This window comes from Cuculus canorus, chromosome Z (genome assembly GCF_017976375.1).
Source record: "Cuculus canorus isolate bCucCan1 chromosome Z, bCucCan1.pri, whole genome shotgun sequence".
In the NCBI taxonomy this organism is placed as follows: Eukaryota; Metazoa; Chordata; class Aves; order Cuculiformes; family Cuculidae; genus Cuculus; species Cuculus canorus.
The window spans coordinates 52,531,660-52,543,764 of record NC_071441.1 but is presented as its reverse complement, the minus strand read 5'-3'; the positions used below and the strand labels follow the sequence as shown (position 1 = coordinate 52,543,764).

At 39.9% G+C, this 12,105-nt stretch overlaps 1 protein-coding gene across 1 annotated transcript in view; it reads left to right on the top strand.

Moving 5' to 3' along the window:
• Positions 1-12,105, top strand: part of MTAP (methylthioadenosine phosphorylase) — a 34,530-nt gene that overhangs the window by 1,614 nt on the left and 20,811 nt on the right. Inside the window, exons 2-3 of the mRNA XM_054054834.1 lie at positions 5,027-5,113; positions 11,914-11,972. Coding sequence (XP_053910809.1) covers positions 5,027-5,113; positions 11,914-11,972 — 146 coding nt within the window. The remainder of the gene's footprint in view (positions 1-5,026; positions 5,114-11,913; positions 11,973-12,105) is intronic.

Here is a 12,105-nt window from a genome sequence, read left to right as displayed (position 1 = left end):
CATTTTAATGCCATCCTCTTCCTATTCTCAGTTCCCCAAACTAGAGGACAGGAATTCAGGTGTATTTGTTCGTTGTCACAAAAACTCACAGTTGATTATCACGGTACTTACTGGTTGGTGTTAAAGGCCCTCAGATGGACGAGCATGGACTGTAACTGCATTGATGATTGTGTGTATTGTGCTTGAACCTGTTTGAAGAATTTCACTGAACAGCAGGTGAAGAATGGCATACACTTAAGTGTGATCAGTATTTGGAATCCCGCAGAGAAGCGCTTTTGATTTTGTGTTTACTGGTGTGATAACTGTTTTTTGTTAGGTTTCACTTTTGGTCTTCTTTGTCCATGTGTTTGAGATGGACTATATCATAGTAAAATACTTCATGTTTCATTCCACTGCAATACCTTTTTACTTTAGATTGAATGTCAAATTAGCCACAGCTTCCATTAATTTTTGCAGATTACGTCCTTCATGTCGCTTTCTAGGGTGCAAAGTCTGGAATGGAGCATGCAGTCTTGCATCTTTCCATTCTTGACTTTACTCCTAGAAGTGACACTGCCTTCTGAGGAGAGGTGAGACTCTTCTCCCTGAATCAACTACTCTGCCATTCCTTGCTTTCAGTGCCAGGGCTGCTGCGACCTCAGTTTTCTTGGCAGAGTATCTCTGCACAGAGCCTACAGCAGCTGCATTCCATTTGATGATTTACTAGGAAGTCTGTAAAACAGAATTTAATACAGAATCAGATTTTAGAGTTTCCAGCTCCCAGACACAATTGATATTCCTGGAGATTATGTGAACTGGAGGAAAAATCTCCTGCAGAGAGGTAAAGTGAATTTTAGGGTTGAAGCTGCCGGCTCTAAATTGGTACATGGTTGGAAAAGCAGTAGCTTCAAGAAGCCTCTGATGGCCTAACTTTCCTTGCACTATAGTAGCTCTCCTGTGAAGTATTGTGAGCCTAGCATTTCTCTAGCCAGTGTTGCTTAAGGTAGCTTAAAGGTTGACCAAACCACTGCTGAGATGTTCTATAGGGAGGAAGAAGGCAAAAGCAAATTCTTAGTAGTCTGGCTCTTCCGTGCTCTCTGTTCTCCTTGCCAGCTTGTTGCACTGCTCCTGTTTCTGACAGTGTGGCCATTGGTGTAAAAGCCTGCTCTGGGACAGAACAGTGCAGCGCAAGCACTTATTGATACCACTGCAGCAGAAGAGTAGGGACCCCAAGATCAAATCTGATAGCAACTTCCCCTGACCTATGCTGCCATGAGCAGACCGAGCCTCGTGCTGCTTTCTGGTACAGGAATTGTCTGTTACAGTGCTGGGTCTGTGTGTTCATACCAACCGTAAAGCACTGCATTCCCAAAATACCAGCTACATGACATAAAAGTTATTTCCATCGTTGCACTGTTTTCCTCAATCCCAACAACTTTCACTTCAAAAGACATAAAACTTGACACAGGTGAGCATTCCCTTTTGGGTGTTCACAAACTTAGGTCATAAGGCACTGTTCCAGGGAAAGTCATGGAACAGGTAATCTTGAGTGCTATCATGAAGCACATGCAAGAGAACCGGGTGATCAGGCCCAGTCAACATGAGTTTACAAAAGGCAGATCTTGCCAAACTAACCTGATCACTTTCTATGACAAAATCACTCGACTACTGGATGGGGGAAAGGCTGTGGATGTAGTCTTCTTGGACTTCAGTAAAGCCTTCGACACAGTTTCTCACAGCATTCTGCTTCAGAAACTGTCAGCCTCTGGCCTGGACAGGCGCACACTCTCCTGGGTTGAAAACTGGTTGGATGGCCGGGCCCAGAGAGTGGTGGTCAATGGAGTTAACTCCAGCTGGAGGCCAGTCACAAGTGGGGTTCCTCAGGGCTCAGTACTGGGTCCAGCTCTGTTCAATGTCTTTATCAATGACCTGGATGAAGGCATTGAGTGCACCGTCAGCAAGTTTGCAGATGACACTAAGCTGGGAGGAAGTGTCGATCTGCTGGAGGGTAGGGAGGCTCTGCAAAGGGATCTGAACAGGCTGGACTGCTGGGCCGAGACCAATGGCATGAGGTTTAACAAGGCCAAATGTCGGGTCCTGCACTTGGGGCACAACAACCCTATGCAGCGCTACAGACTGGGGGAAGAATGGCTGGAGAGCTGCACAGAAGAAAAGGACCTGGGGGTGCTGGTTGACAGCCGACTGAACATGAGTCAGCAGTGTGCCCAGGTGGCCAAGAAGGCCAATGGCATCTTGGCTTGTATCAGAAATGGGGTCACCAGCAGGTCCAGGGAGGTTATTCTCCCTCTGTACTCAGCACTGGTGAGACCGCACCTTGAATACTGTGTTCAGTTCTGGACCCCTCACCACAAGAACGATGTTGAGGCTCTGCAGCGTGTCCAGAGAAGAGCAACAAAGCTGGTGAGGGGGCTGGAGAACAAGTCTTACAGGGAGCGGCTGAGAGAGCTGGGGTTGTTTAGCCTGGAGAAGAGGAGGCTGAGGGGAGACCTCTACAACTACCTGAAAGGAGGTTGTGGAGAGGAGGGAGCTGGCCTCTTCTCCCAAGTGACAGAGGACAGGACAAGGAGGAATGGCCTGAAGCTCCACCAGGGGAGGTTCAGGTTGGATATCAGAAAAAAATTCTTCACAGTAAGAGTCATTGGGTACTGGAACAGGCTGCCCAGGGAGGTGGTCGAGTCACCTTCCCTGGAGGTGTTTAAGGAACGGGTGGATGAAGTGCTTAGGGACATGGTTTAGGGAGTGTTAGGAATGGTTGGACTCGATGATCCAATGGATCCTTTCCAACCTTGTGATTCTGTGATAGAACAAGCCTTGTACAAAACTACAGCTAGCTAAGTTACTGAAGGAACCATTCTTTTTTCTAGACTGTTTTTTTGATCCTGGCTTATGTTAATTTAGTAGTCTTCCATGTTTACAGAATGCATGCATTAACAATGTTTAAGGCGGTCTTTGGTTGGTTTTGAGTGATTACTTCTGTCACACACTTATTACGTGATTCTTCAGGCAAAAAATTATTCATCCTAAAATTTATATAGTTTTCAGGGTTTTCTTGGGCAATCTGACGGTCTGAACATTTATGATAAACAAGCAACATGAATAACGTGGGAACAGACCCATCAGTGCTGCTGCAAACAATAATGTAGTTCTTCCCTAAAGCTTGACTACATTCAGGGTTGGAGTTTGTGCGTTTTTACTGGTATTTTCCTTTGCACTACACCCCGCGCTCCACAGGGGGGTAGCAGAAGGAAACGGGAGATCTGTTAGTTTCAGCGTCTACACCATCTGGTGTGGAAAGCTTTCTCAGAGAACTATTTGATTTGTAACGAAGACCACAGAGTCTCTGCTTATCAGAGCCGACTAGCAGAGTGAGTGAATAGATGAGTTCTCTGTTAATGTAAAAGTTAAGAAAAAGTCAGAGTTGGATGTGTGTTGCGTAAGGGGTGTGTACGTTCAAGTCTGGAGGTTTTAATTGAGAAATATCTGTCTTTAATAAGAAGTGGTGGAACTATGCAGTAGTAAGTCATGCCAGAATGGTTCCAAATTTTCTTTCTCTTGTGATAAGCAACTCAGCTATGATATGATTCTTTGACTTAAAAGTGAGACAAACTTTGAAACAACTGGTTGCATTGGAGAGGAAAAAAAAAATAGCAGTAGCATTTTCTCCGTGTGTGATAAATGATGACAAATACCATTACTAAACTTGAGATTGTGGAGGCCCGGACAGTACCCATTTCATCCAGAGAGCTGTAAGTGTCCTGAACTCAAGGTAAGACTGAATATGGAATTATCCCTGAAAAGAAAAAAAAAAAAAAAAAAACCAGCTTTCCAAAGGCAAACTAAAACCAAGAAAACTCTGATGCATTTTTCTTTAGCTGTAGTATGAAATCCCAGGAAGGGTTAGTCTCAGTGAAAATACATGTCTCAATTTGCCATTTTTTTCTTTCCCCCTTTTTTACAAAAGAACTAGACCAGATGAGCAAGAGCAAGAAATTAGTGGTTACTGAAGCGTGACAGGTGGTAATTGTGAGTCACTTCATGCTTCTTCACTGCAAGTTATATGATAACACAACATAGGACTTTTAGCCTGATTTCCTAAAGAAATAAAATGTATTTTATTTAAGTGCCCCTTTGCTTTTCCCTTTGTTTTCTTTCTCCGTTATGATCTGAAACTGTAAGTCAATTTCATAAAAATTTTGGGAAAAAAAAACTTGAAAAGACTTCATTAAAAACATAGAGGAGCAAGAGTCTGTTCAGTTTCAGCTTACGGAGAGGCGGTTAGTTCAACAAAAGCTGATGCCAATGTGTCTGCACAGAAGACAATTAGTGACCAAGCCTCATGCGAAGTTTGAATGAGTGCTTACACTTTCTAAGGTGCAAAACAACCTAATTGTAAATATGTGAAGAAACTGAACACTACTCACAGCAGCTGAAATTATCAACAGATTATTTTAATTTTACTTGTAAAGATGCTGTTGAGCTGTCCTTGTTTTCAGAAGCTGTACAGATACCATTTACAGAAATGAGGAAGTTCTCAGCAAATCAATACAAAACTTTATAATTTTTGATAAATGTTTTCTTTTTTTTTGTCTGTATAATACTGTATGTATTATACCACTCAGTATGGCGTTATCTACAGAACTTTTTTTGCCCTTGTAAACAAGAAGCCTTTATTATAAAGTGCTTCATTTCTCACTCATTGGAGGCATTTCCAAATTACATATTTCATTTTTGTTTTGGGAATAAATGATGAATAGGTGCATCTTTGTGTATAGCTCTTTCAGTTTGGGCTCTTTAAAGTAGAAAATCACAGTGTAAGAAATCAGCAAGCTAAATACAGTTGTTTAAAATCAGTCATTTGAAATTTCCGTTCAGGGAAACTGTGCTGGGCATTTTATGTTTTGTTGATCTGTAGTCTAGCCTCATCTCAAGCAGAAAATAAATTTGATGGCTGCTTAGTTAGTTTTTCAGATATGCTGTTAAATGAAGTGTAATCTCAAGAAGACTAACATGTACTTTTCTGTGTCAGATTGGCATTATTGGTGGAACTGGGCTGGATGATCCAGATATCTTAGAAGGAAGAACAGAAAAATATGTTGATACTCCTTATGGCAAGGTCTGTATAACCTTTTTATTACTGAGTATTTTGTGGTTTTTAAAGATGTTTGAATGTTTTAAGGATTTTCAGACTATTAAATGAATGTATAAATGAGGTACTGTCAACAGATTATTTCCTTTTAGTTGTTATGTGTTGTGTGATTCTTAGTTTGTAGAAACAAGGTGTTAGAAAGATGATGTGCAAAGGAGACTATACCTCTTCTTGTTTGTAGGTTGGATGAGTCTACAAACTTGGTCCTGAGTTTGCAGTAAAGAGGGATAAGTATAAACCCTCTTTTTCAGTTTTGTGCTGTTGTGTGACTTGTAGTATATGTCAGATTGCTCCAGGAACCTTTCTGAATTGCAGAAAACAGTCCTTTGAGGTATATGGGTCACCATTTTCCATGTAACCACTGAATTGTGCTTTATGTACCAATGCTTTCCTTACAGTCATGCTTATAACAACTTAATTTAAAACTGATTTGAAAATGAACCTCTAAAACTTTTTGTGTCATAGGAATTCCTGACCAACTCTCTCTCACATTGCTTCAGCCCTTTTCCTCAGCAAAAGGGAGTGAAGGCTAGTGTTACTCTCTAACACACAGTGCCAAGTGTTTTGTGAAGATTAATCCATGCCCCAAAGCCTATATGATAGAAACGGGCAAGACAAAGGATTATGGTTTTACAGGCAGGAAATCTTGGGGAGGAGAGGTCTTCATAGTCATAGGAGGCTGATAGAAGAATAGGTCTCATATATTCTGTAATGTCATAAGGCCAGGGGAGTCTGTGTGCTTTATAATTGCCATGAGAATTATATTTTATGAAATCTATCATTGTGAGCTAGTATACATACAATAAAACATCTGGCATGTGGCAGCAAGTGCCGTTTTATGGGTAGAACCTTGCTAGAAAGCTCTGTGATGTGGTGTGTGATTGAAAATCTAAATGTGTGCCTCCATTCAAAGTGGTTTTGAGAGGGAGGCAGGATTGTAAAGAGCAAGTAGAGTTTGTGTGCACACTGTTCAAGAAGGGGAAGAAGATAAAGATTAAGGGAGGAGAAAACATGATCAGAAAAATGCATTGGACTTCTCTACCATCCTTTAAAATCTGTTAACAAACTGCAAGAGAATGAAAGGAATTTACCTCCTCTCTTTTCTGTACCCTGGTCTGCGAACAGCAGCCAGCATTGGTCTGAAGTAGAATTCACTGGCTAAACCAAAATAATTGCCATTGCATTCCGTATTTTTTCGAGAGTCATGGATGATCAGGTGCATGGCTATGTCTGGAGGCTGCTAACAAAGGGAAAGTAGTGCTACGCTTTTAGCAGATACTAACTGAAGCCTTCCTATCGAGGAAGGATGAAACACATCTCCTCCCTCACAGGGTCGGTTCAGATAAATAGTTAAGGGCACAGTGGTAGCACAGCGTTAGGAAGGCTGTTCTGCCACAGCACTGGGATGCTGCAGGACCTGGATTGCTGAAATTCTGCAGTGTGGTAGGTGCCCTACAGGAAGGTCTAGTATTGTGGAGAAGAGTAGAATACCTGCTCCTGCACAAGGAAGTGGAAAAAGCTTCCTCACTGCACTTTTGGTCAGTATGGAAGGCTTTTTTAATTTCATTTAGGGAGCAGGTTAGCTACTGTCTGTTTTAGTGTGTTCTTCACAGAGCGCAACGTGAATAGGGGAAAATAAATCTTGGTTACCGGTTTTGGTTTCTGTGAAACCTTGATTGATGAACTGGTGATATCTGAGCTTGTGTGTTACACGTAAAGCAGAGGCTCAACTTAAAGAAAAGCTTGTGACTGTTCTGTCTCTTTGTATGGTTGGGGTCAGAGGTGTGGCTGAGGCGTCTTGGTAGGAACCTAAGCATGGATTCTAGGTATTGTAGTGAGCTTAAGCTGACCTGGATGGAAAACTTGCAACTTTGTGAGGATTCTGTGTCCGTGAAAGGGAGCACAGCCAACCAGCAAGCTTCATCCTTACCCTTGCTGGTCTCTATTTCTTCTCTGCGTGTAGAGCTGAACTTTGAAGAACTCAGGCCATACATCTGATGGTCACGTCATGTAGATTCACACCTGCATAGACTCACATTAACTTCAGTGTTTGAATGCATTTTTCATCCTCATGAAGCAACTGGTGGATTTGCCTTAGTGTGATATGTAAAGGGCTTAGACCACAAGTTACTGTGGCGTAAAGTACATTGAGTGGATCAAGTTAATGGGCTTGATTTCAAACAGAAAAAAACCTCATAAATTTACTTGATATCATGAGGAGGATCAATATTTGATTATTTTTCTGCTGAGACCTTATAGCGTTCCAGAAGGAGGTGCTACACAGCCTGCCTCTCTAATTTGGGGACAACAGAAATAAGAGAAGCAGCTAATGCCAAATATGAAAGGGCAAATAAGAAGGTTTTGTAAGGGTGCCTGGAAAAGCTTAGCAGTTTGTGGTTTATGTTAGTAATTTTTTTTCCTAAAGATGTGTCTTGATTTTGAGTGTTGCAGAAATAAAACCAAGTTGGGATTTTTCTGCCATAAAGATGCTTCTTCATGGAGCTGTGGCATCAGTGGAGACAGAATCTGCCTGAAATTTTAATAGGCTTCATCTAAATAAACTCTTCAGAATTTTGTGGCCTTTTAATTGCTGAGAGAATTAGATATGCAACATTTAGCCCCTTTAGCTCAAGTGAAACTATGAAGTATGAAAACAAATGCCCAAAGGAAAATGCAAGACATAGTTTAAAAAATGTAAATAATTTCATTCTATTCTGTAAAAATGAGAAATATACAATTCTACTTTCCTTAAATTCTTAATTCTTTTTTAATTCTTGGTTTTCTTGGCCAGGACATACCCAAAAGACTTTTAGCTGAAAACCTTTGTGGTGGTAACGTTCCTTGGCACCTTTACCATTTGACAGGACCAAAACAGACATTTCTTTAATGCTGTTTACTTTTAGAACCAAAATAATAGCTTATTATTTTTTCATATAGAGTCCTTCAATTGTCTTCTGCTTTGTTCATCTCGAAGGGTAAGAATCATTTAGTAAAAAATATACTTTATTAGGGAATATGGGAATTTTTTTTCCTCAGGTGGAGTATGGAAAGTTGTAAAGAAAACTAGTATGAGAATTTTTGCAATCCTCTATATTGGCATTGGTCCTCCCATCATCTTTCAAGTTACATTAGTAATACTATGAGAAAGTTATACATGAGTTTTTTAAAAAATAAATATGCTTACAGTGGTTAATATTCTAGCCTTCTTTTCTCTCTTGTCCACTTCCATCTTTTTCATTGCATGAAATATTCGGTATTCTATGGAAAATAACCTAAAACTTTTTGACATTCCACCTCCAGATACTGGGAAAAAAATTTTCTCTTATTTAATAAAAAGTTGCTTCCAACAGTGTTTTATCTCCGTCATTGAATTTTGAAGGCACTAATAAAACTGTCCAGAAAATACTTCTAGTTACATTGTTTTACTCTCTGGATGACAGTGCTTAGTTCTGAATCACCTTTCCCCAAGTCAGTGTAATATCTTCCTGTTCTAGAAAATTACTTTAGGCGCTTCCCTCATTTTTGGTCACAGGTGTATCTGGCAAACAGGTGGGGGAAGGGGCGGCTCCACCTTGCAAGTGAGCTGTGTATGTTTGCATCAGGAAAATCACATGACATAATATTTGAGCTCCTCTTCTGCCTTCTCAAAATAATGTACATTGTTTGGTTCCTGAACTAGATTACAGGTTAAATGAGGACTTGGAAAACCTATGAGATGCTTTTCCATCTCAGCTTTGCCTAGATTTTTATTTTACTTGTTCATTCTACTTTCTGTTCCAGCTTGCTTCTGAGGTGAAACGAAGGAACAGTGGATTTTCTAAGCACCCCATGAACATTACTTTATGATATTTATCTTGCAGAGAAAGGGCATTTATATCAGTTTTTTGTTACTGTCATAATTTAGGGTTAACTCCCAAGGGTTCTTTGCTTCCTTTTCTGTTTGCAGCGCTGAGTAATATATATATGATTTGGAATTTGTGGAAGAGGGAAGTACTTAAATATGTGTATGAATTGGCAATGTTTGAGAAGTTTATTTGGAAGTTTTGAGAACTTTATTAAATTCTTCTTTAATAATACTGTATTAGAGCTTTAAATTCAGGTTGTTTCATTGGAAGTTTTTGTTATTTAATCAGTATTTCAAAGCTCCTCACTGCAACTGACGTAATAATAGAGAGGTACAGCACTGGAAAGAACTTGTGGAAGAAAGAGAGCAGCACAGCAGCATACAGTAGCTTTGTTAAGTAGTTAACACAGTTCCAAATTTCTGTATCTTTCACTTCCTTGTAAGTTTAATGTGCTGATTTATCCTTATTTCCTCTCTTTTAATGACCCATGATGCAGTAACTGCAAATTTTTTTCTTAAATTGTCAGTTCATCATTTAGCAGCAGATTCTTTGTTCCAAATATTTCTTTTTCTCTGCCATGTTTCTAGCAATCATATGCAAGAAAGATATTAGGGCAGTCACCTGGAAGGTGCACTGAGTGTGTTCTGTGGAAATCTGTGTAAAGATGACAACCATCCTGTTACATGGCCACCCTGAAGCCTTTTGAAGTGATGAGGATGACAGCAGATAGGGAAGGAAACCCTGGCTGCCGCAACTAGATTTTGAAGCCTGTTGGATTTCAAAGCTGTTGCATTCTTGCTGCATCAGCTGTGGATACCAGAGTTCAGTGGAAGTGCTGTGGTGGGGATAAATATCAAATAGCAGTTAAATTGCCCTACACTTTTCTTCCCCAAACCTTTTGGAAATTGATACAAACTTGAATCTATCGCTTGCAATAAACCTGACTCTGTCAATTGTAAAGCAAAGGGTCCAGTCTTCAACTTACAGATCCTTACTTTTAATTTTGATAGTAGGCAAGGATTTTGGCAGAAGTCCTCTTTAGTTTTTGAGAGTGTTTTTGTCTCCTGCTTTGAGCTAAGTTGCGTGCTTATTACTTCACAAAGCAAATGTGTGCTCTCAAAATGAAATAAACGAACCCAAGAAACAAAACCCCAAATGTGAATCTTCATTGTGGTGGATGTTGCAACATCAAATGCCTTGGCAACTAGACAGCAAGACTTCTGCCCTGTGTGAAATTTCACTTATAAAATCTAATGTCTAATTCAGAAAAGTATGCAAAAGTATGCATAAAGTAAGGTAAATAGATGAAACGTTTCGATGTCAGTAGGTTACTATTAAGTGGAGAATTTCAAAAATAAGTCAGAATATGCTACAGTTCTGAAAATAAATTTTCTGGAACATCTTATTAAAAAAAGTGGTAAATCTGCATCTGGCAGAATTTAAACGTAGGTGCTTTGAAGAGGTTTCACTTCGAAAATAGCAAAAAATATATCTGCAGTAGGGAGCAGGAAGTGGTGGTTTTACTAGAAATTATTGTCTTTAAAATGCAGCTGTAATAGGTGGGACTCACATTATTCTAGATCTCTGCACATTTTCAAGTGAGGAATAGAATTAACAGCTCTAAAACTAAATACTAATTGGAATCTTGCAGGTAACATTAAACTACTAATAAAATTAAGTCAAGTAGCAGGCAACAGACCATTTCTCAATGCAAATGTGTGAGTCCTTCCAGACACTTGCAAACTTGTGATCAGTAGATAAACCATAATTTTGTTAATTGCTGTTTCAGCTTGAAATCCCAGAGCATGGAAGGACAGATTGGCACAGAGTGGCTTCCTGCTTATTTACAGTTTCTTTTATACTGCAGTAAAAGCAGTGAAAAGCATACAGTTCTGAGTTAGGCAGGAGAAGCAGCACATCCAACTGCACCACTCCCACACAAATGCAGTTTAGCATCTAATTAAACAGAGGCCTTTCACAATGTTTCTAGCTTCCCTTTTTGTTAAAATATGTATTTCAGATCCCTGATACATATAGCCCAGGAGCAGAACACAGCCCCAAAACAGTTAATTTATTGTAGTGGTGGCTGATGACTTGGGCCTGCTGCATGTAGTCAATATAACCATCTCCAGGGCAAGGCACATGTCCCTGCTGGGTAGCTAAAACCAAAATGCTCTAGATTCCAAATAGTTGGTCAGTCACAAGGAATGCATGTTCTCGTCATGTAGCTGTGAGAGAAGAGCACGTGCTTTATCCTGTTCCCAAGGCTGACCAAATACAACACTGCTTCTGCCACTAGTGTACCAAAAGTTCACTGTCATATCATAGTTCATTTCCCACAAGTGAGAATCCCAGAGCAGGGAAGAGGGCCTTTAGCAAGGAGCTCTAGAGGAGTCTAGAACATGAGTGTGAGCTAGGGGGCTGTGGTAGAAAGGGGACAGAAATGAATGGGGAGTGTTAGGCAAAGAGACTGATTAAATGTGATTTCTGTTGGGAGGGGGCTTTCAGTAGGGAACGGCACCTACTTCGCAAAAAGGAACCAAAGTTTACAAGAGACAAGGAAGTGCTAACCAATTTAAAGGCAACATGTATGTGTGTTTTTCATGCTTGTGAAGCACTATTTGAAATACTATTTCAAAGTATTTGGAAGTATTGCTGTTTCAAACCCTAAAATGAGGAATTGCATCAATGTTAGTATGAAGACAGAAAAATTGTGATAAGCCTTCTAGTTTGATAATCCTATTCCAGACTGTTTTGCTAATCTGCCATGTCAAATTACAGGTTCGTTCCAGGCCGAAGAAAGTGTGAGACTACAGCGATAACCAGAATTTCCTGTCACAACCATCCTTATTTTCAAGTAGCAGTTAAGATTTCTAATGTGATTATCAGACTGAAACTTATTCTTCTTTGCTTGTTTTGCAGCCATCAGATGCTTTGATATTGGGAAAGATAAAAAATGTGGACTGTGTGCTGTTGGCAAGGTAAATGAGCATTTTAAGAGGAATTCTATATCTTCAAGTTTTCACAAAAAGTTTTTCTTTTTACATGAGGTTAACTAAATTTTACTCTGACTTCATCTTGCTCTGTGTAGCTGCTATCAAAGTTCAGCAGAAG